The following is a 25,294-nucleotide window of genomic DNA, read 5'->3' on the forward strand; positions in this document are numbered from 1 at the left end:
TAACTTGTTCACTCTCTGGGGGCTATGAACCAATGATAATGTTCATGGCTGTGGCTTAAATGTCAAATAAAGAATAGAACCCATTTTAGTCATACCCTAGAGGCCAGGCACACATCTCAGAACAATTTCAGATACTTCAGAGAGAAGCAACATGGTTGGGCTTTAGTGGTTTAGTAAAAAAAGAAGACATATCAGCTCCTCTTTCTGCCAGCTGATTAAGTTGCTTCCTAACTTTGCTCTGACTCCAATTGATTTACTATTCAATTTATAGTACAAAATTTTACAAATAAAAAAATTTCCTTTAAACTGTAGTAGCAGTGTAGAGGGGACAAAAGATTATACAGATTTCACCAGGAATTAAATGCTTATGCCAAGTTTTAGATATTGGTAGCAGCATACAGTGTCTTTACTTCCATAGAAGGACACCAAAAATTTCTAAGATTACACTATTATCAGCAGAGACAATGTACAACCAAATTACTATAATGAATTCTTACTCAGTGGGAAGCATTCTATAATGGTAACTTTATAAAAGACTCTGAATCTTCTTACTAAGTTCTATGCAAGGATTATTTTTTGTTTTGTTTTCTTTTCTTTTGTCTATCAAGTATATAGAGTTAGCAACACTAACACCTGTTCTAGGCCCTATCCCTATGGCATCTTGGGATATGCCAGTCTACTGTTTTACTTTGATTTTTGAGCAGAAATGAGATTTGGAATGAAAAAGTTGGCTGGTCTTTGACACCAGTTCCTGGGGAAGCAACCTCTGAATCTGGAATTTCTCTCCATAGGAATGTCTATTGATCCTCATGGTGAGCCCAGGACCACACCTGAAGCTTTCGGGTGGGGGCTGGCCACACCAGAAAGACCAACCATGTGATCAGGGGGTTGGGCTTTGAGCCACCTCCTATCAGCCCATATCAGCCCACTTCCGGGTGGGGGGTGGGCTGCAGATCGACTTCAACCACATAGACATTGATTCTATCAATCCTGCCTATGTAATGAGACCCCATATAAATTCAGGACACTTGAAGTTCACAAGTGCTTCCATGATTGATAAGATACATCACTGTCCCGGATGGGTGAGGGAACACATTCTGACTCCAAGTGAAGGGGACACAGAAACTTGTGGTTAAGACCCTCCCAGACCTTACCTTATGCATCTCTTCTTTAGGCTTCTTCTTTGGATACTTTTACTACAGTAAACTATAATCCTAAGTATAGCTCTTTCAGTGAGTTCTGTGAGTCATTCTATCAAAACACTGAGCCTAAGGGGATGATGGGAACCCCCAAATTTGTAGCCAGTTGGTCAGAAGTGCAGGTGGCCTAGGCCCCCGAATTTGTTGACTGGTGCCTGAAGGGCCATTTGTAGAGGATTGCCCTGGGCCTGTGCAGTCTGGCTTAACTATTGGTAGTGAAAGTCAGAATAGAATTAAGGTATACAGTATCTGCAGTTAGTGTCAGAAGTTGTTATAGAAGGTTTTTCCCAACTTTACAGGGGAGAATGTGATTTTGAAGCAACAAATGAATTTTAAGATCAATAGCCCAAGAGTATGGAGGAAAACTGTATCTAAAGACTTACCTCAACTACTCTTACCACCAAATATTTGCAAGATGTTGGTGTTTCCTCTCCCCACTTTACTGTAGGAAAATCATTCTCAGAAGTAGATAGAAACAGCACTAAAACTATGGATTGTTATACATGGCTACTAGAAGGGCCCACCCAAAAATTCTGATCAAAAGACAAATTTATTTTTCTATCATTCCCTCATTCTCCCTTTTACTTAGTCATTTATTCAAAGTGTTTGTTAAGTTTATTTTATATGCCTAACAATGTGCTAATTGTTTTGGAAGAAATAAAGAAATGTGAATTGAGTTGATTCCTTTCTGAAGCTTAAACCCTATTAAGAAAAATGGGATATAAGCACACAAAATTATTGCAAAACAGCACAAGACAGCGTTGAAGCGAAAAGGGAGAGGACAATGGAGGCTTTAGAGCTTGCTGAAGACTTTATAGTCGAGATAAGAATTAAACTGGACATTAAAGGGCTGACAGAATTTGAGTGGGCAGAAGAAGGCATCCCAGGCATTACTTTGCAGGAATTTCCCTAACAAAGGAGATATTTCCACTATGAACCACACATACAATCTCATATTCTTAGATATACTAACATTTGGCTCTTCACAAGGTCATCCACATGGCTTGGTAGACAGACTGTGCTAGTTTTGCTTGGTTCATTTGCATTCTAATCAAATAGGCTCTAATGAATTCTTACATTGCGAAACAGAGGGATTCATAACGTGCTGCATCAGAGTAAGATGAGCCATCCTGCTCCAGAAGTTTGGGTAAAATGTTTCTGCACTATACCTGTGTGCTCATATTTATACCCTCTTACACATATCTAATTATTATGACATATTTTTTTCAAACTGTTGAGTGATGGTATTTAGGAGCGCTATGTTTTTGTTGGAACACTGTGTTCAGCCTTTTGATCTGTGAGTGGGTATAGACTTTGAAATGATGGAAATTCAGTGAGTTCTGCATATAACCATGACTACCAGGTAAATCTGATTGCTTGCCATGTGGCAGACTTAGATCTGGCGAGGTCTGTCCTAAGCCCCTGGGAAACACAGCTCATGCCCAGAGCACAAGAAGCTCCTATATGAGCCAGTCTCTCTGCTGAGTTAATTTGGACTCTTAATATTTCCATTTTCTTCCATAGCCTCTCTTCTAACCTTTCCTGATCATTGTGAGCAAGCATCAGTCAAGAAATACTGTACATGGGTAAAATGTAAAATTAATTTACCCAAAGCGTCATGTATCTTTATACAGAAAGCATCACTAACACAACTCTTTGAAAGAAGCAACTCATATTTTAAAATTTCTGTTTTTCATGATTGCAGAAGGGAACCTAAGACACATTAAAAGATGAAAGTGTTCCCCTTTCTTGCTCTCACCCAATTTCTTATCATATTCTAATATAATGATCTCCAAATATTTACTTTCAGTAAATGCATTTTAATAGGGCTTAACCATTTTTATCCCATAGCCACAAGAGTATCTAAGCCCCCTAAAATAGGATCTTACTTGCTATTCCTTAGCCATATACATAAAGATCTCCTTGAAAATGCCTTGGTTATTCTATTAATACAAACTAGACAAAGCAAAGGATTATCCTCACAGCAAGTACATTATCTGAGTTCTAGATGACACCTACCAAAACAAGGATACATTTACTCAAGTTAATACTATAAGGGCTTATTTTGTGCTTATCAGGTGCATATTTGTTTCCTCTTACTACTAATGTATTATGTCAAATATATTTAAAAGCATCCCTAGATAATCACAAGTGAGAATTAATGTATTTCTCCTTTTAATCACCTTTCAAAAATAACAGATTATGTTTATGGATAGCATAGTAAGTTGTGAAAATGAGCTGTTACTGAGAGCTGAAATTCTAAATAGTGCAAGTTAGATAAGTTGCTATTTATGAAAAATTATTGGGGTGGGGGGTAGAGTGCTCTAGCAAGCTGTGCAAACCAGTTCAGTGGGTCTTACCATATAAAATACATTGCTAAATCTCTAGGAATTAGAGTACAATGAAATGCAATTAAAAGGAAGATAATAGTAAGCACACTTTATCAATCTGGAAGCAAACTTTAGTAACCTTTTCATGCTAGGACTTTTTTTAACTGTAATTATGATGAACTTACACTGTACTGCAAAAAAAATTGCTTATTTGAACTTTGGGGTTAAGTGAATTCTGCATATGCAGACATTTATGGAACCTAGTCATGGAGACTGATTGCCAAGAATCTTGGAAAACATCTTTAAATATTTGCATTTTTAGACCCATTTTTCCAATGACTATATCCTTCCAACCATCTAGGCTGAACCTTAGGCTGATTTAACCAGACTGTGTGCTTGAGAGTTTGAGGTAGGTACAAGGACCATAAGTGCCTTCAAACTCTCTAAAAGAGATATGAAGAGTAGCCACCTGAAAAGCTTTCCAAATCAGGGTGAAGAATAGAACATCTCCATGTAATTATGGTAAAATGTCACAGTAGAATAAGAAAGATTAAATGAATCATGAAACATACAAAGGAGGGTTTTTCGTATACAAAAGTATATTTATCCCAAGTATTTCAGCGCTGACTTCCTTAACAAGTAAAAAAGTCTCCCAAACATGCAAGTCCCAGGAAAAAAAAAAAATTTTAATTGGTTCCTTTCAGTATCCTTCAAGGGAGAATTTCAAAATATTTTTTCATTAGCCACACTAATCTCTAGGCACTTATAGTAATACAGTAACTATCCATGGGCTAAATGCTGAAGCAGGAAGAATTATCAGGGACATTGATCTTGTTCAATAGAAATATGTAAGGTGCACAGCTGATTTAATACTAGTTAGAGAGACTCAAATGCAAAGAAAATGAGGAGACAGGCAATTGCAACCAATGAAATCTAAGGTGAATCATAATCCAGAAAAGATTCCTTATCTCAATCAAGAACTGATTTCTCTTGGAAAAAAAAAAAATTTTCCTCTTTAAAATAAATGTTTAAAAGAGAGAAAAGAGGAGAGGGTGGGGCAAGATGGTGTAGTGGTGAGGTGTGGAATTTAATTTCTCCTCTAGGGCAGCTGGTAATTAGCCAGGTACTGTATGAAACAGTGTTTTCCGGTTCGCCAATGATCAGTCACACATTGCACACAAGTCTGAAACAGGCTGAAAAGCTGAGACTGCAACAAAATTTGTAAGTTCCCAACCAGGGGTCTGGCTCTCCTCCCCACCCAGACCCCATGGACAGTCTTGCAGCTAGCTCCCTGAAAGGAAAAAAAAAACAATCTGCTGGAAGCAAGAAGGGGAGCTCATCCCAGCCACAACTGCAGTCTTAGTTGACAAATTAATTAATTAACTTTTGGAGCTGGAGGTGCTAGAGAAGGGCTGGGCTCTGGGAATGGGGGGCACATAAAAGTGGGCACCCATTCCCTGGCTCCTGGCTCCAAAAAGGCTTGTTTTTTTGTGTGTGTTTTTCGTGGTTTTTTTTTTTTTTTCCTACATTTTGTCCCTTCTCCTTTCTCACTTTCTGACTCCTTATCTTTTTACACTTCAATACCCCCCTGGCAAGTGCGGAATTAAAGATTTTGGAGATAATAGCCCAAAGTGCATCATTAAATACTCTATTCTGACACTGACAAAACTTCAAGGCCCAGAAAAGGGTTTATAAAGGGACTTCTTCTTTCTTTTTTTTTTTCCTTTTCTTTCTTTTACTATTATTTTTTTAAGTAGCATATGTGGCTCAAAAATTTAAAGTAACATATGTGGTTATTTTCTATCAGGCAGCCCAAGTTGAGGGTCTAGGCTATTCTTGGGGGGAGATGGAGTACCAAGAACTTCTTTGAATTACAGATTCACTTCTGAAGAAAGTCTCCACCCCAGTTGTTAATTGGCAAGTCAGGCTGACCAAGGAACTAAGCTGAAGTGCCCCAAAGAGGAGAGGGGAGAAGGGAATAGTGTCCCTGGGAGACAGCTGGAGTCCCTAGGATTGGGAGAGTGGAGGGAGGTCAAGCTCAAGTGGCAGCCCTCCTCCAAAGAACTCAGACCCCAGGGGCTGTAAATCAGAAACCAGCTTCAGTCAGCCATGCCCACAACAGGGTCAGAGTCAGCAGGGAAACTAAACACACTGCACCTCCTTACACTAGTGGGGGAGCTGTGGGCTGGCAAGTGCCACCTGCTGGACAGATAGGAAAAGCACTGGGTCTAGAGGCCTCACAGAAGGGTCTCATTTTCAGGGAAACTCCATATCCTCCTCCTGAGACCTGGGCCTCTCTAGATTGGGAAAACCTGACTGGGGTTGAAAATATCTGACAAGACACTCTCACAAAAAGGCAACATCGAGGCAGGGCAAGAAACAGAAAACAAGAGGGGAAAAATTCTGATCAACTAAAGCCAAAGTTGAGAACAAAGCCAAAGAACAAGAAAATCCTAGACAAAAGAGTGAAAACAATCTCCAGAATAAACTAATCAAGAAAATCAGATGCCTAGACAGCTTAAGATAATGAGCCATAAATACTAGGAAATATGAAAATATGGACCAGCCAGAGGAGCAAACTAACACTTCAACTGAGATACAGGAATTGAAACAAATAATTAATAATCAAACAGATCACCTAAATCAATTCAAAAATCAAATCAGTGACCTGAGGGAAGATCTGGCAAAAGAGATGAAGGATAAAAAGAAGACACTGAATGACCATAAAGAAAAACTCGTAAACTTGAAAAAAACAATGGCAGAACTTATGGGAATGAAAGGCACAATGGAGGAGATGAAAAACACAATGGAGTGATACAACAGTAGATTTTAGTAGATTTTAACAGGCAGAAAAAAGGATCAGAGAACTGGAAGACATGACATTTGAATTCATACACACAAAAAAAACAGATGGTGAAAAGAATGGAAAAATATGAGCAGGGTCTTAGGGAGCTGAGTGACAACATAAAGCACATGAATATATGTGTTATGAGTATCCCAGAAGGAGAAGAGAGGGGAAAAGGAGCAGAAAGAACAATAGAAGAAATATTCACTGAAAATTTCCCAACTCTTATGAAAGACAGAAAATTATAGATTCAAGAAGTGCAGCACAAGCCAAACAGAATACATCCCAATGGACCTACTCAAAGACACTGATCAGATCATCCAGTGTCAAAGACAAAAAGAGAATTCTGAAAGCACCAAGAGAAAACCAATCCACCACATACAAGGGAAGCTCAATAAGACTATGTACAGATTTCTCCACAGAAACCATGGAGGCAAAAAGACAGTGGCATGATATATTTAAGATACTGAAAAAGAAAAACTGTGAGCCAAGAATTCTATATCCAGCAAAACCGTCCTTCAAAAATGAGGGAGAGATTAAAATATTTTCACACAAACAGACACTGACAGAGTTGTGAATAAAAGACCAGCACTACAAGAAATATTAAAGGGAATACTACAGGCTGACAGGAAAATACAGGAGAGAGAGGTTTGGAGAAGAGTGTAGAAATGAAGATTATCAAGAAGGGTAAAAGGAGAGAGAGGAAAAAATAAGATATGACATATAAAATCCAAAAGACAAAATAGTAGAGGAAAGTACTGCCCTTACAGTAATAATACTAAATGTTAATGGATTAAACTCCCCAATAAAAAGACATAGACTTGCAGAATGGATGGAAAAACAGGTACCATCTATATGTTATCTATGAGAAACTCACTTTAGACAAAAGGACATAAAAAAAGGTGGAAAGTGAAAGGTTGGAAAAAGATATTTCATGCAAACAACAACCAGAAAAAAAGACTTCAAAAGTAAAACAATTAAAAGAGACAAAGAAGGACACTACATATTAACAAAAGGGTCAATTCATCAAGAAAACATAACAATCATGAATATTTATGCACCAAGCCAGAGTGCCCCAAAATTCATGAGGCAAACACGGAGAAAACTGAAAGGAGCAGTAGATAGCTCTACAATTATAGTTGGAGACTTCAATACACCACTCTCATCAGTGGATAGAACATCTAGACAGAGGATCAAAAAAGAAGTGGGGATGTTGAATTGTACGATAATTGAACTAGACTTGACAGACATTTATAGAAGCAGGATACACATTTTTCTCAAGTAGTCATGGAACATTCTCTAGGATAGACCACATGTTGGGTCCCAAAGCAAGTCTCAACAAATTCAAAAATATTGATATTACACAAAACACTTTTTCAGACCATAATGGCATGAAGTTGGAAATAAATAACAGGCAGCAGGTCATAAAATTCACAAATATATGGAGGCTAAACAATACCCTCTTATAAAACCAGTGGGTAAAGGAAGAAATTACAAGAGAAATTAGTAAATACCTCGAGGCAAATGACAATGAAAACACAACATATCAAAACTTATGGGATGTGGCAAAGGCAGAGCTGAGAAGGAAATTTATTGCCCTAAATGTCTATATTAAAAGAGAAGAGACAGCAAAAAATGAGGAATTATCTGTTCACCTAGAGGAACCAGAGAAGGAACAGCAAACTAACCCCAAAGCAAACAGGAAGGAAAGAAATAACAAAGATTAGAGCAGAAATAAATGAAATTGAGAAGAGGAAAATAATAGAGAGAATCAACAAAACCAGAAGTTGGTTCTTAGAGAAAATCAATAAAATTGATGGGCCCCAGGCTAGACTAACAAGAAAAAAAAAGAGAGAGAGAGGGAGTGGATGCAAATAAATACAATCAGAAATGGGAAAGGAGACATAACTACTGACCCTGAAGAAATAAAGGAGATAATGAGATACTATGAGCAACTACATGCTAATAAACTAGACAACTTAGATGAAATGGACAACTTCCTAGAAAAGCATAAACAACCAACATTGACTTGAGAAGAAATAGATGACCTCAATGAACCAATCACAAGTAAAGAGATTGAGTCAGTCATCAAAAAGCTCCCAAAAAAGAAAAGTCCAGGACCAGATGGCTTCACATAAGAATTTTACCAAGCATTCAAGAAAGAATTAGTACCAATCCTGCTCAAACTCTTCAAAAAAACTGAAGTGGAGGGAAACCTACCTAACTCATTCTATGAAGCCAAGATCACTCTAATACCAAAGTCAGACAAAGATACTAAAAAAATAGAAAATTATAGACCAATCTCTTCAATGAATACAGATGCAAAATTCCTCAACAAAATACTCGCAAATTGAATCCAGCAGCACATTAAAAAAATTATACACAATGACCAGGTGGGATTTATTCCAGGTATGCAAGGATGCTTCAACACAAGAAAATTAATTAATATAATACACCACATTAATAAATCAAAGCAGAAGAACCACATGATCATCTCAATCTATGCAGAAAAGGTGTCTGACAAAATTTAACACCCGTTCTTGATGAAAACACTTCAAAGGATAGGAATAGAAGGGAACTTTCTCAATATGATAAAGGAATATATGAAAAACCCACAGCTAACATCATACTCAATGGGGAAAGACTGAAAGCTTTCCCTCTAAGATAAAGAGCAAGATAGGGATGCCCACTGTCACCATTGTTATTCAACATTGTCCTGGAATTTCTCACTAGAGCAATTGGCAAGAAAAAGAAATAAAAAGCATCCAAATTGGAGAAGAAGAAGTAAAATTTTCAGTTTGCAGATGACATGATTCTATATGTAGAAAATCCAGAAAAATCTACAGCAAAGCTACTAGAACTAGTCAATGAAAACAGCAAAGTGGCAGGCTACAAGAGCAACACACAAAAATCTGTAGTGTTCCTATATACAATAATATGCAACAAGAAGAGGAAATCAAGAAAAAAATTCCATTTACAATAGCAGCCAAAAGAATCAAGTATTTAGGAATAAACTTAACCAAGGCCACCAAAGACCTATACAGAGTAAACTATAAGAAATTGCTAAAAGAAATAGAACAGGACCTAAAAAAAAATGGAAGAACATACCGTGTTCATGGATTGGAAAATGAAATACAGTTAAGATGGTAATTTTAGCTAAACTGATTTATAGATTCAATGCAATACCAATCAAAATCCCAGCAACTTACTTTGCAGAAATAGAAAAACCAATAACCAAATTTATTTGGAAGGGCAAGTTGCCCCGAATAGCCAAAAATATCTTGAGAAAGAGGAACAAAGTGGGAGGTCTCATGCTACCTGACTTTGAAATATATTACAAAGCTACAGTGGTCAAAACAGCATGGTACTGGCATAAGGAGAGATATACAAACCAATGGAATCAAACTGTGTGTTCAGAAATAGACCCTCGCATCTACGGATGATTGATCTTTGATAAGGCAGTCAAGCCAAATCAACTGAAACAGAGCAGCCTCTTCAATAAATGGTATTTGGCGAATTGAACACCCATTTCCAAAAGAATGAAAGAGGACTCCTTTCTCACACCTTATACAAAAACTAACTAGAAATGGATCAAAGACCTAAACATTAGCACTAAGACCACAAGACTCTTAGAAGAAAAGGTAGGGCAATATCTTAAAGATCTTGTGATAGGAGGTGGTTTCCTAGACCTCACACCCATAGCACGAGCAACCAAAGAACAAATAGACAAATGGAATCCCTCAAAATTAAACACTTCCGTACATCAAAGGACTTTATCAGAAAAATTAAAAGGCAGTCTATGCAATGGGAGATGATATTTGGAAACCACTAACCAGGTAAGGGTTTAATATCCCAAATATATAAAGGGATCCTACAACTCAACAACAGAAAGACAAACAACCCAATTTAAAAAAATGGGCAAAAGACGTGGACAGACACTTTTCTGAAGAGGAAATACAAATGGCTCAAAACATATGAAAAAACACTCGACGTCATGGACTATTAGGAAAATGCAAATCTAAACCACAATGAGATATCATCTCACACCTACCAGAATGGCCATTATCCAAAAAACAGAAAATTACAAGTGCTGGAGAGGATGTGGACAAAGAGGCACACTTATTCATTGTTGGTGGGAATATAGAATGGTGTAGCCACTCTGGAAGGCAGTGTGGCACTTCCTCAGGAAGCTAAGTATAGATTTGCCATATGACCCAGCTATTCCATTGCTAGCTATATACTCAGAGGCACTGAAAGTTAAGACACAAATGGACATTTGTAAACCAATGTTTATTGCAGCATTATTCACGATTGCCAAAAGATGGAAACAGCCCAAATGTCCATCAACGGATGAGTGGAAAAACAAACTGTGGTATATACACATGATGGAATATTATGCAGCTGTAAGACAGAACAAAGACATGGAACATATAATAACATGGATGAACCTTGAGGACATTACATTGAGTGAAGTTAGCCAGAAACAAAAGGACAAATACTATGTGGTCTCACTAATATGAACTAACATTAATAGGCAAACTTTGAGAGTTAAAAGCTGATAACACAGACTATCAGGAGACTGAAAGAGGACAGAGATCGGGCATTTGATGCTGAAGGACTGCAGAATGTTCAGGAGGATTGTTTGTATAGATTCAGAAATAGATAGCATAATACTGTGTGATGGTAGCACAATATTATAAGTACACTGAACAAAGATGTCTGTGAGTAAAGCTGAATAAGGTTGGATAGGGACATGTATGACACCAGAGGTAAAGAAAGATGATGAAGACTGGGATGTATAACTTATCAAAAACTGAAGTGGTCAATAACTGTTACTAAATGTACAAATAAAAAAATGTTTTTACATGTGGGAGAACAAATTAATGTCAACCATGTAGAATGTTGAAAAAGGGATGGTACTGGGGAAAAAATAGAATTAAAGCCAATGTAGAGTCTATGGTCAACAGTAACATTATAATATGCTTCCATTAAAAGTAACAAAGGCAATATACCACAGCTAAATGTGTGTGAGAGGGGGATATAAGGGAGGGATATGGGATTCTTGGTAGTGGTGGTGTTGTCTAACCTTACAATTACATTGCATTGTACGACATTTTGTTTTTCTTTTTATTAACTTTTTTATTATTCACAAAAAAACAACTTTTTTTCATAGTAATCAATATGTTCAAGTGCCAACTGTGGTAATAAATGTACAACTATATGATACCATGAGTGACTATACACTGTGAATAATTGTATAGTATGTAAACATACCTCTATAAAATTGTAGGAAAAATATAAATAGGGATAAAAGTGCTGGAGAAAACATGGAGAGAGGGATGTACCTATTTACTGTTGATGACGAGACAGAATGGTGTAGCCTTTCTGGATGTCAGTGTGGTAGTTCCACAAGAAGCTAAGCATGTGAGCGCCACAAGGTCCTGCAACCTCATTATGGGGTATGTACTTGGAAGATCTGAGAGCAGAGACATGAATGGACATTTGCACATTGGCGTTTATGGAGGCAGTATTCATGATTTGCAATGGACAGAAGCAGCCTAAGGGTACATCAACTGAGAAACAGAATGGTGAACTGGTGTATGCATACAATGAAATATTGAGCAACTATGAGAAGGAGTGAAGCTGTGAGACATGCAGCAAGGTGAATGGATCTTGTAGACAGCATTCTGAGTGAAATATGCCAGAAACAAAGGCAAACACGATAATGCCTCACCAATATATACTAACTACAATGTGTAAACTCAGAATTGACTCTTAGAACACAGCCTAACAGGGTAATGATTATTGTAATGGTCCCTAGACTGTAAGCTCTTACAGCAGTCAAATCTATTCCTGAATTGTAATGGCAATCTCCAAACTTTGAGATGCTAATCCCTTGGTGTATAACCTGATTGGTCTCTGGAACATTGGGTATCTGTGTGACACCTGAAACTCAGAGCTAGAGCTCGACAGATATGAATGTCAGTGTTAGCGCATACAGCAACTGTTTAAAAAAAAAAAAAGGCTGAAAAAGACCTCAGACTTCAACTAGAAATATGATAATAAAAATATGGTTAAGACTAGGGTAAATCAGGCCAAAGGGTAAAGGTCAAAGCTGACTGTGTTTTAAAACTTCAACTTTCACGTGAGACCAAGGGAAAAGATATCTATTTGGTGCGGGATCTATATTTTCTAAGCAATATAAATTCTACAGTCAGTTTGTTCAAACACCATAATTACATGGAACTTTGAATAGGAAGCCAGATATGGTGGGTTTGTATAGGTTAATGTGAAATAGTGATGCTTCCCAAAATAATATGGGTGGAGAATAAAAATATATATGCAGGGCCCCCCTGAGGAGCTGGGGGAAAATGCAGAAGTGTTGGACTTCCTCACCTGGATTGTTGCTGATGTTCTCACAAACATTGAGGACTGACGGTTTGTTATGCCGAGCCCTCTATCTTGGGGCTTGCCCTTACAAAGCTTGTTACTGCAAAGGAGAAGCTAAACCTGCTTATAATTGTGCCTAAGAGTCTCCCCCTGAGTACCTCTTTGTTGCTCAGATGTGGTCCTCTCTCTCTAGCTAAGCCAACTCAGCAGATGAACTCATTGCCCTCCCTGCTACGTGGGACCTGACTCCCAGGGGTGTAAATCTCCCTGGCAACGCAGGATATGACTCCTGGGGATGAATCTGGATCTGGCATCATGGGATTGAGAACATCTTCTTGACCAAGAGGGGGATGTGAAATGAAATGAAATAAAGTTTCACTGCTGAGAGATTTCAAATGGAGTCAAGAGGTCACTCTGGTGGACATTCTTACACACTATATAGATAACCCTTTTTAGGTTTTAATGCATTGGAATAGCTAGAAGTAAATTCCTGAAACTATCAAACTCCAACCCAGTAGCGTTGACTCTTGAAGACAATTGTATAACAATGTAGCTTACAAGGGGTAACAGTGTGATTGTGAAAACCTTGTGGATCACACTCCCTTTATCCAGTGTATGGATGGATGAGTGGAACAATGGGGACAAAAACTAAATGAAAAATAGGGTGGGATGGTGGGGGGATGGTTGGGGTGTTCTTTTTACTTTTGTTTTTTATTCTTATTCTTTCTGGTATAAGGAAAATGTTTAAAAATAAATTGGGGTGATGAATGCATAACTATATGATGATACTATGAACTGTTGATTGTACACTATGGATGACTGTGTGGTATGTGGATATATCTCAATTAACTGAATTTAATTAAAAAAATAAAAGCACACCTAGGCAGGAAGGCTTTAAGAATGTTTGGGTGTGAAGGGAAGGAGATATAGAAGGGCAGTGAGAGAGGGTGGTAAGACCAAGGGCTGGTTTGTTCTGGTCATTTATGGTAGTGCATGGGTTAGTAGACTAGGAGAGAGATTAACAATGCAAGAGAAATCAGGTGTAATGAAGAGAGGACATTAGAGGGGTGGGGCGTTTGCCTTGCAAAGGCGGACAGCTGCTTCCTATAGTGGGTGAGGAGGAGTGGGACAGGTGAAGACACAGAATTTTTTTGTAAATTTAATTTAATTTTTTAATTATGAAAATATTTCACATAGTTCCATTTGCATCCTACATTCCCTCTCATAGGTGTATGCCCAACAGAAAAGTATACAAATGTGCATCAAAATATGTGAATGAAATTATTTACAGCAGCATTATTTCTAATAGCCCCAACTGGAAACTGCCTTAATCCATCACTGAGTGGATAAATTGTAGCATATTCGCCAAGAACACTATTCAACAACAGTTTTCAAAGTGTAACCCACAGAACAATGGGGGAAAACTCTTTCAAGGGATCTGAGAGGTCAACACTATTTTTATGATAACACAAAGACGTTATCTGCCTTTTCCACTCTCATCTTCTCAAGGGTGTACAGTGTTTTCCAGAGGCTACATGACTTGTAATGACATCATTGCTCTCAAATAATGGAATGTGTGGCTTCTGTATTCTTGGATTTTAAATATTTCTCAGTTTTAATTTCTAATACAGCAAATATTGATAGATACAATCCACATAAACAAAAGCTCTTTGGAGCCTTCACAAATTTTAAGTGTAACAGGATCTGGAGACTAAAATATTTGAGAACCATTCCTATAGAGCAATCAAAATAAACAAACTACAACGCCTTACAACAGCATGGATGGATCTCACAAACATAATATGGAGCAAAGGAGGTCAGACACGAAAGCAAGCATACTATATGATTCCGCTTATATGAAGAACAAAACAGCAAAACTACTCTGTGCCATCAGAAATCAGCACAGTAGTTATCCTTGGGGGAAAAGGGGTACTTAACATGTTCTGTTTCTTGATCTGAGTGCTGGTTACATGGATGTATCTACTTTGTGAAAATTCATCTAGCTGTACATTTATGATCTGTGCAGCTTTCCATTAAAGTGTTAAATTTCAATGAAAACTTTTAAAAGAGAGAGAGAAAAAAAAAGACCAGAATAGGAGGAAGAGAGAAAGATTGAAATTCCTCATACTGTACATGCTAACATATTAGGGAGGAAATTCTGGAATATGAAGGGAAAGACATTTATCGGGGTATTAACATAAAAGCTAAGATAAGAGGTTGTAAATGCACTTTAGACGTTTATCTAGAGTCACATGAAGGATGGATTGTTAAATTTTCAGGAATTTTGAGAGCTGGTTATTAAGCCCAAATTAGTTTGAAATTCCTCATAGTGAGAATATTTACCCCAGGGAATTTGGCAAATGTTACAATTCATGTCTTTTTACCAGCACACTCTTGCCCTTTCCTCTTTTTGTTGGACACTCATCCCTGAGGCAAGAGAATCATTAACATTCACCAAGACAGGAAACATTAATTGAATGCCTAAAATGTACATAGCACTAGCCTAAGTCCTGAGGAAATGAAGAGCTATAGTACGCTTTCCTATAGTTAGTAGCTCAAAATCTATTCTAAGGGGAAGGAGATTTACATCCAATTTCAAAAATGCAACACAAAGCAGCAAAACAATAGAGCCAAATGGATACTATGAAGAGTACTTTCTATGTAAGCTGGCAGAAAAGAACCTCAGAGAGATAATTTGTGAAGAAAATAGAACTCAGGTATGGAAGAAGCAAAGGGCACAGAAAAGTGGAGAGGAAACTGAAATGAAGTGAGAAAATGTACACAGCCATGTCCAGAGAAGATTAAACTCATTTCACTGGAAAACATGGCTCAGATGAGAGGTCGTGTGGCACATTAGAAAAAGTATGAGGTTTTGGAGAGGGACAAACCTGGATTTAATCTTTGCCTTGATAGTTATTAGCTGGTCGAGCAGAATTCATCCATGACAATCTCAGTTTTCTCTTTTGTAAAATGGGGTAATAACTTCTACTTTCAAGCTTCTTACAAGAATTAAATGAATTAATGTGTGCAGAGTCTCCCAACACAAGATCTGACACATAGTGTCAAAAAATCTATCATTTGGACATAGTTTTTGTCCATCTCTAAAACTTCATAGTCATCATCATCCGTAACTAATGAGATATCTATTTGGAAAGGGAGCTAGAAGTCAGGTTGTGGAGTGCACTGAATTTTTTAAGAAAAAATTTTTAAACCTTACTAGTTACTGGGAAGACACTGAAGACTTTGAAAATGGAGATGATATGTTCAAAGTAGTACTTAAAAAGAGTATCCTGGCTATAGTGCATGATCACTGACTTTGGCAGACTTGAGTTCAATAATGTAAATTTGCTGTATTATTTGAGACCATTCAATTCTCCTTTTGGGAGTGGATGGAATTCCCTAGTCAGTAAGTAAGGTAGTAGCTCATAATATACAAGTAAAACTCATAGGCAGAGCCAACTTCGTGACCTTACAACCTGTGTAGGCACTGGGGCTCCACACATAGAATTGCCCTGTCCTTGGTTTAATGTTCTGCTGTGGCCATCTTGAAATCCTTAATAACTGAAATTCTTAATAATTTTTTAAGAAGGGGCCCCACATTTTCATTTGAGATTAGGTTCTGCAAATTATGTCCTGCACATAGGATATGTTTTGTATAACTAATAAGTAAACATGTAGCAGGTGAGATATGGGTATAATTTATATGATGTGTTAAATAAAAATAGTAAGTACATTAGGACCCTGTAATCCAGGCCAAAGAAAGGCAGAAAATAGACAGGAAATACGATGAATAAACAAAAATACTGCAGTTAGAAAGGAATGGAAACACCAACTCATGAACCTGCCACAAGGGGCTGACAGCTGCTAAAACAGCCACTCATTAGTGACCTGCAATATGGTTTTGTTTTACTCCACATATCCACTACCCCAAGAAATACAGACACAATCCACGGCATTTCAACAGGCTAACTGACAAGATACAGCCATGGTCAAGCTGCATTACTTGCCTCTGCACTTTTCCAAAACAGCAAGTACCCGTCATCGGCATAAGGTATCTTCATTCTGTGAACTCCTTGCTGAGCTGGTCCTCTTACCCTTACAATCAGGAGGAAACGAGAGTGACAGAACATATGAACATGGTGTAACCCACGAATCTGAAAGCATGGTCCTGTTGCCTGCTTGCATTCTGCCCCAAGTGTGTTAATCTATCTCATCCCTTTCCCATTTCTTCTCACTGTGCTTTCAACTGACTTAATAAACCATGTGACTTGAAAATTTTGTGTGAGCCTTTCAGTCCCGTGACCTCAGAGAGAGCTTGCCTGGTGGTGCACAGAGACACCTTCATTGCATCGAGGTAATTTTCTCCATGACACGTTCAAATCATGGATCTACTACTTAACAGTTGTCTGGATGGTGGTGATGGTAGTACAACTATGTGAATGTAATTAACACCAGGGAATTACGTATTTGAATATGGTTTAAAGGAGAAATTTTAGATTGTATACGTGTAACTAGAACAACAATTTTTAAAAAACCATAGGACTCTACAACACAGTGAACCCTAATGTAAAATATGGACCATAGTTAATAATAATAATAATAGCATAATTGAAATAATATCATTTCCTCAATTGCAACAAAGGTAACACACTAATGCAAAGTATTAATAAGAGAGAAAATTTTGCATGAGGGTTAGTATATGAGAACTCTGTATTTTCTGCATGATTTTCCTGTAAACCTAAAACTTCTCTAATAAAAAACATATTTAAAAAATAACTATGAAGTAATTCTACTTTGATTCCCATTAATAGATAAGGAAATTCAAGGATGCAGTAGCTAATAAACTTGCCCAAGGTCACAGTATATTAACTGGTACCTGGTAGGCACTTATTAAATAGTGGAAAAATTGGATGTCAGTGATACAATTTGATTAACAAAATACAAATGTAATGCAAGATGCCTGTAATATACAAGAACAGAAGGTCTATGATTTGGTTGAGTTATTGGTTAAAAAGATTCCAACATATTTGAAAAGTATGTTATGTATGTGTGTATATATCTGTTTAAATGTCCTCTCTTTTGTAATCCCTCATTCCTTCACAATGACAGCTAAAAGAAAGGCCTTTACAAACCAAAGTAGAAGCCACAATTCTTGCCCATGAAAATCTTAAGCTCCAAGGAAACTGGAGAAAAAGGGGTATTTTCCCATAAACTTTTTCAAGTGGCTTCTGTGGAAGAAATCAGCCTGTTCTGTTCTCAACCAAAAAACAAAACCAAAAGAAATGAAAGATTGGTCCCCAAAAGGTGCGGTAGGGTAAAGGGAGATTGAGTAAAGACGAATGTCACCTTAATGGTTAGCTGACACTTTTAAGTGCCTGCTTAAGTGTAAATAAATCCTAAGGGGAGGTACTGTTCTTGGCCTTATGGGGTATCTCATGCATAAATCATCAGGGCTAGTCTGGCAATGGACAAGGGGACGTAAAGCTCAGAAATTAAAGCAGTCAATATAATAGCTAAATAAACATTTTTGTTATCAAAATAATTTTAAACCGACTTCTACCCAAGAGCCAGTTCCATGCAAAATTATACTTGGAGTTTTCCTGTATCCTAATTTGTGGACTCATGAAATGTTAGAACTGTCCCCTTACCAAAATAAACTTCTTTATATATCCAGTTAAGTGGGGTTTTCTTTTAAGTTTCTTATTTTAATTGCCACAGAAGCATTCCTTCTTCAAATGAATGCTTTATACGGAATGCTTTATATAGAAGAAAGAAACAGTAGTTCTCCTCCGGTTGAGGCTGGGGATGTGGCCGAGCAGCCCTCCCTCCCTCTTAGCTCTAACTCCCGTGCCCTGAAGAGCTTTCACCAAACCACTTGAACCCCGAGGATGGCAGTTTGAAAACCATGAGCCCATAATCCAATCCCTTCATTTTATAGAAAACCAAACTGAAGCCCAGAGAGAGTAGGTTAGAGCTAGAGTTTAGACTGGAGCCCAGGTCTCTAAAATTTCAGTCCACGGTCTATTCCACTATCACAAAATAAGTGGCTGTTTATTTAAGTTTAGTCATGAGAGCTTTCCATCTACCACATAAAAAGTTGTGATAAGGCTAAGGTTTTAGGTATCGGGGTAAGTAATAAGTAGACCCTTTATTTTCCACCTAGATGTTTTGCTTCACCTGTGGTAGCTGCCACCAGGTCACTGCTGCCATCTCTTACTGGTAGGGGGACCTAGTCATCCAACTTCTGAGTTTAACCTATGAACAACTTAAACATAGATTATACTTGATAGTCTCACTGTTGGATATTTTTTAATTAAGGTAACATATAAAATAGGAATTAATTTACTTTCAAATTATTGGAAAATACTCCCTTTTCCCTCCTCTCTCCCAAACAAACACATTCTTAATTTAATGAATTGTTCAGAGCAGTGTCCTGCTTAATTAAGTTTTCTATTTCTCAGAGTTGGAGACAGTGGTTAGGACTGCATAACAACGACTGTTAGAGTAAAAAAGGAAAATACACATTCCTAGTCCTAGGCCAGACACACTTGCCCCTCCACCCAGAGATTTTTATTCAGTAAATTTAAGATTGCTTTAGTGTGTGAAACTGTATTCACATGCAGTGAAATAGGTGGAGAAACACTCTTGCAGAGTGATGGTGGAAGGGAGGTGGCTTCCCTTCAGCCCTATAAGCCCAGTAAGGTAATATGGCCTCCAAAAAAGAGGTCTGGCATTTGTCCTGACTCCTGGGGATTAACTCAACATCCTTGGAATTGCCCATGTTAGGAGAATCTTTTCTTATTCAAGGTGGGCCCCAGACACACCGGATAGTTTAGGCTCAGGAGATGACTCAGGGTGGGGCAGAAACACCAGCAGCCTTAGGATGGAACTGGCCACACCAGAAAGACCAACCAGGTGATTAAGGAGTTGGGGCTTTGAAGAGCATCATATCAATCCAACATCCAGGCAGAAGAGGGGAAATAGAGATTGAGTTCAACCACATGGGCATTTACATAATGAGACCCCATTAAAAACTCTTTGACCCTGAAGCTTGGTAGCACTTCCTTGATACATTAGTGTGCTGGGAGGGTGACACATTCTGACTCCATACATGGAGCACTGTGTTTGAGACTCTTCCAGACCTCATCCTATGCATCTCTTCTCATTTGTATCCTTTTTGATATAATAAAACTGTAATCATAAATGCAGTAGTGTTTTGAGTTTTTCAAGTTGTTCTAACAAATTATCAAAGCTGAAGGTAGTGGGAACCCCCAAATTTGTAGCCAGATGGTCAGAAGTGAGGGTGGTCCTAGGAATCTCCAAATCTGTGGCTGGTGCTGAAGTAGAGCTCTTAACCTATGGAGTCCAGCCTAACTCCAGTAGTTAGAATCAGAATTGTACCATAGTTAGTGTCAGAAATTATTGCACCTATGGAGCCACTTCTGCTGCCCTGAAAATATCAAGTTCCAGTTCCTGAGTCATGTTTGACAGTCTATACAGATTCACAACCAATTTCTAGAGCTTCTTGAGTGTGAATTAACTGCTTGTATTAACGATTTTTTGATCCAAGCCCTAAGAATGCTCTATTCTAAAAAAGAAAATGTGAGAGCTACTCCTGATTCCCCTACAATGATCTCAGAACCATAAGCCACCACTGCTGAGGCTTTACCCTAAAATGGATCTTGAAAGCCTGATCCTCTCTAAAATCTGTTTTAGAAGTTTCACAAGTTGTTCAGAGTCTAGCACCAAAAGAGAAATCTTGGAATTCAGACACAGATCCAAACCTATGATCAAAACATCTACCTGCTCCAGTTATATTAAACCTAGTATCTTGGGTTCCAGAGACTTAGCCAAGAGAGATGGTTGGAGACTAATTCTGGGTATAATAAAATCCTTATAAGCACTCTCTGAGTTAGATGTCTCTGAAAGAGATAAAGCAGGGACAAGTGGGAAGATGCCTCCCATGATCTTTAGCAGATTAGATAGAGAAACCTTTATGGCATATACTATGCAAGTATTGACTACTCACTCTAATAATGTAATTGGCACCCACGGGAGAGAGAAGCTTAGTACAGCATTCAAAAGCCTTCAGAGGAAGACAAGCCAGACATTGTAGTTCCAACAACTTCATCACAGAGGCTGCAACCAAGAGAATCAGGTAGACCATCGCCACTGGTGCCAATCCTGCAGAGAGCTGAGGAGCCACAAAGCAGGAACCATTTCTGGCCACAGAGAATCATCATGAGACAGTGCACATAGCTGACAGAGGTGAGAAGCCACAGTTACTCCTTCTCTGGGCCTAAATTTGTGATTTCATTCTGCTAACTGGTTTGATGTTCAGAGTCACTGTCTTGGTATTTGACTTGATGGAACCAGTGTTTTCATCTGTCCCTGTCTGTCCATTTGTTTGACTGAGATTGTTTAGATGTCTAGGGATTGGAAACCAGTATCAGTAGTACCTGTGTTGGTACACAGTGATGTACCCATGAAGTATTTTCATAGCTTTGTTCTGCCTCAATCTAGAATCCAAATCCTGGGGCACAGAGGCCACAGCACCTCACTGAGAATGTACCATGAATGAAGGCAGACACTAGATGCATTTCTTATTTCATAGAGCTAATAATTTGTGTATACATGTGTGTGTGTACATGTGCAAGCACAGGGAGTTCCCAGCCTACAATTGTGACATTTCAGAAGTTTTCCAGGAAGACCATTGTTCAGAACTTGGAAAACTTTACTCTGCAAAACAAAAATATCATAATTTATGGCTAGGTTCCCAGCTCACAGGGAGATCTAGAATATCTTCCTTTATTTTGGATATGAGGCAACTGAGCTCCAGGAGGTTAAGCAAATCCTCCAAAAGTACACAAGACTAGAAGTGAATGATCCTGATAGCTACTTCTGTTCTTTTCTTCACCAGAGACAATAATGCTATCATATAATTTTAACAGCATTATTAGCTAAATTGGCTTGCAGAGGGAATAGTTTTGGAAACTTAGCATCATTTATAAAAATGGTTCTATGAGAAAATTTAATTTTGGCACACTTAAGAAAAACAAGCATGACTGTTATCACAGACACACACGATTTTTCATTCCCCTGCTATAACCACCATGGAAGTGAAACATAATGTGATCCTCAGGGACAAAGCTGCTCTCATCACCCAGAATGGGAAAATCATTTGACTTTCTATAAAATGTACCTCCGAGTGTGTCTGCATCCACATCAACACTCAACAGAAGACTGAAATTGGGCCACTGACATGTTACCAGGAAATAGCTATTAGCATAACCCTTAATTGGAATCCTATTTATTGCTCTTGGCTTCTCATCTTCCCTGTGTTTGAATGAAAGCTGTCACATGAAAATATCATTTGAGGCTAGTACCCTGCAGAGAAACAAGTGTGTGTAATCCACACAAACTTGTAAAATTCAAATATTTTATCCCTTTCAGAGAAACAGCAATGAATGTATTAAACTAAGGAAATGCTCAGTTCAAGAAACGAATGTTTAAAGAGGACCACAGAGGTTATAAGACCCCAAACAGTGAATTTGCTTATAGCTTTTCTAATACATATAGTATTAAATATGTACATATCTGTCAATGGGCATTATATTTAATAATACAAGTATTATATATAAGCTACATTATATAAAGTTTTATAATATATCTTAAATCTATTATAATTGATATAAAATTAATTAAATTATTATAACATTAATATGTTCTATAATATATATAATACTGACAAGGTTTTAGGAGATAAATATCAGGGAAAATGTTTCTACTTATAAAAAATGGCATCATACTTGAGAACTTCAATTTTTTTCTCCATTTTCCAAGGCTTGCATTTGACAGTAGCGATCGTTTGTCTTTGCTCATCTAACTCTGCCTTCAATCTTTCCAATTCCTCTTCATCAATTTCTTCTTCTTCTTCCCTTTAAAAGAAAAAAAAAAAAGGCCAAAACTAAAGTTAATTTTTGCTTGGCTTCCAAACTTAAGACTGACACTAGACAACATGCCCAACTTTCTTTACTTGGCTGTTTATAGTCAATCCTTAAGTTTTAGAGCACGTATGTGAACACTGGGGCAGGATTTCTGGAATTATTGTAACCTTAAATAATAGTATTTATATTTCGATGTTCTAGATTCAAGTTGTTCTTCTATGTCTATAGCCTCAGATCTCAAAGCTAGAAAACCTGTGGAAAGGACAGATACAAATCTAACGAAGATATTTTCATCTTCTTTGTTGCCTTGTCCATCTTTCCCCACCAAATTGTACATTCATTTGATAACTTTATTTTTCAATAAAGATAATAAATTAGAGGTGTGATGTCCTTGAAGTACACTTTAAAAATTCAAGTCAGTCCTGTCTCAAGAAAAAAAGAGAAAAACTGAAATAGGAAAAGAATAAAAATCTAGTTTGTTAAACTCAAAACTTAAATAGATAAAATTCAAATTGAAATGAATCTGGTGGAAGTGAATCCTTTGAAGCAACCCTCAAAGGAATTTATTTCTTCCTGAGCAAATGAGATACATCTTTTCTCTTCTGTTGTTCCAGAAGTACAAATAGGCCCCAGAACTCAAAGAAAACAAAACCTAACATGAGCAGCATGATTTTAAATTGAGGAATGCAATACCATATTGCATAGATAAAAGTTTTTGATAATCAGTTGCTTCCATTATTAAGCTATTATCTCTCAGCTCCAAACTCATCCTTCTATACTTAACATTGTGATACTGGGACTGGGACTCTGTAAATCACATTTCTGCTTTGTCAACTGGTTCTATATTAGACTCCTCCTATAGGGGATACTAAAATGGGACTTGGACTTTCCCTTGCCTTCCTGTCTGCTTCCTGGAGTGATGCTTCCTCCCCACCAACGCTCCTTCATCGCAGGAGCAGGGGTTCCCTCCCATAGCTGCAAGTGAATCTAGTTTGCAATTTTTCAACACTAGCAGAACCAGCTGCATCACCTCCCAGTGGACTCCAGCACCAGCTGAGCAGCATCCCTGCCCGCCTCAGAGGTCTGTTTCAGCTCAGTTGGTCTCTCCTCTAAACTAATAAGTTTTAACAATTTCAACTTCTTTCCACTGTTCCTCCAGTCCTCAGGGTGGTAGCTGCTACCTAGTTAACATTTATACCTAATAATCCATTCTCTGATTAAATTCTCTCTGTTCAAATAACTGTTGTCCTTTCTCTCTCCTAACTATACTCAGACAGTTACCAGAAACTGTAATCTCATTCAGTGTTATTCAGAGACAGATTTTATTGTTCAGTAAGCGCATGACTAGAAACAGCAGGGATACAGAAAAAGCTGCCAGTGTTTAAACTTCCAGCTGAGGAATAGGTAGATATTTCTCCAGACTTAAAGCCCATCCTACAACACAACTTTGCAATCTCTTTTCTTTCCCACCTATCCATAGTTGTTATTCATGTCATTATTACTGAAAAAACAACTCATGTTTATTCCACAATAATACCTTCTATTGAAAGTTTGGTTTTTTTAGCTGACTCAGATATTTTGCTCAGGAACGTAAGCCTGACTCCAGAGAAACTACACTTTACTAGGATACAACTCTGGTTGCCACTAGGTTTTTTTTTCCATTTTACTATATAAAATCCTATGGTGCTGTACAAACACGGCATAAAACAGTTGAGGAATTATTACTACATTTATATTCAAAGTTGTTTTTTTTTTTTAATTTACCAATTAGAATAATATTTGAGTTGGTATGTCTTAGGAGGGAAAATATGTCTTAGTAAAAATTACTGAAATTGTTTCCTTGTAGACATAAATCTAAATTATATAATCATTTTTGCTGAAATCTTTTTGGAAATGAGCAAAAAAAAAAAAAAGGAAAAGGAAAAAGAAAAGAAAATAGATGCCAAGGGATATCAAGTATGGAGTCAATTAGAAAACAAAATAACTTTAAGTAATAATTTGATTGTTTGATATTTTAAGCCTTTAATTTGCACACCCTTCCAAAATAATTCATGATATTTACATGTAAATACCTTAAAGCTTTACATTGCTGAACTTCTATTAAGACTCATATATAAAACAGAACCTCATTTGATCCAGCATTGTCAAAGAATGAAAAGAATGATCTATTCAATATGAGGATTTACCAGGTAACTAAAGCTTATTTCTTTACATGCCAGTTTTTAAAAACCATTTAATGGCAACTTTTCTAAGACTAATTATATATTTTTCTGCATCTTAAACACAGCCCATCCTAATTATATGATTCTTTCAAAAATCAAATGAAATGTCTTCAATAATCTCTTTTCTGATAATCCCCATAAAGACAGTCTTCTCGGAGATTCCAAACTTTTTGTTTGTGCCTCTTCTCTGGTATGTGTATACTGTCTTGTTCTAAAATAATTTGCATACAAGGGGTCTGTGCCTTACTGCATTAGGAACTTTTGGAGAATGCAAGCAATCACATATTTATATCCAAGTCCCTCAAAGAAATTAGCAAATCATCTTCCACAGAACTGGTGCTGGATAAATATTTATTGAATG

At 37.4% G+C, this 25,294-nt stretch overlaps 1 protein-coding gene across 1 annotated transcript in view; it reads right to left on the reverse strand.

Annotated features, from left to right (window-relative positions):
- TMC1 (transmembrane channel like 1) overlaps positions 1-25,294 on the reverse strand; it is a 152,383-nt gene that overhangs the window by 101,465 nt on the left and 25,624 nt on the right. The window contains exon 4 of the mRNA XM_037850748.1: positions 22,574-22,702. Within this exon, the coding sequence (XP_037706676.1) occupies positions 22,574-22,702 (129 nt within the window). The remainder of the gene's footprint in view (positions 1-22,573; positions 22,703-25,294) is intronic.

This window comes from Choloepus didactylus, chromosome 10 (genome assembly GCF_015220235.1).
Source record: "Choloepus didactylus isolate mChoDid1 chromosome 10, mChoDid1.pri, whole genome shotgun sequence".
In the NCBI taxonomy this organism is placed as follows: Eukaryota; Metazoa; Chordata; class Mammalia; order Pilosa; family Megalonychidae; genus Choloepus; species Choloepus didactylus.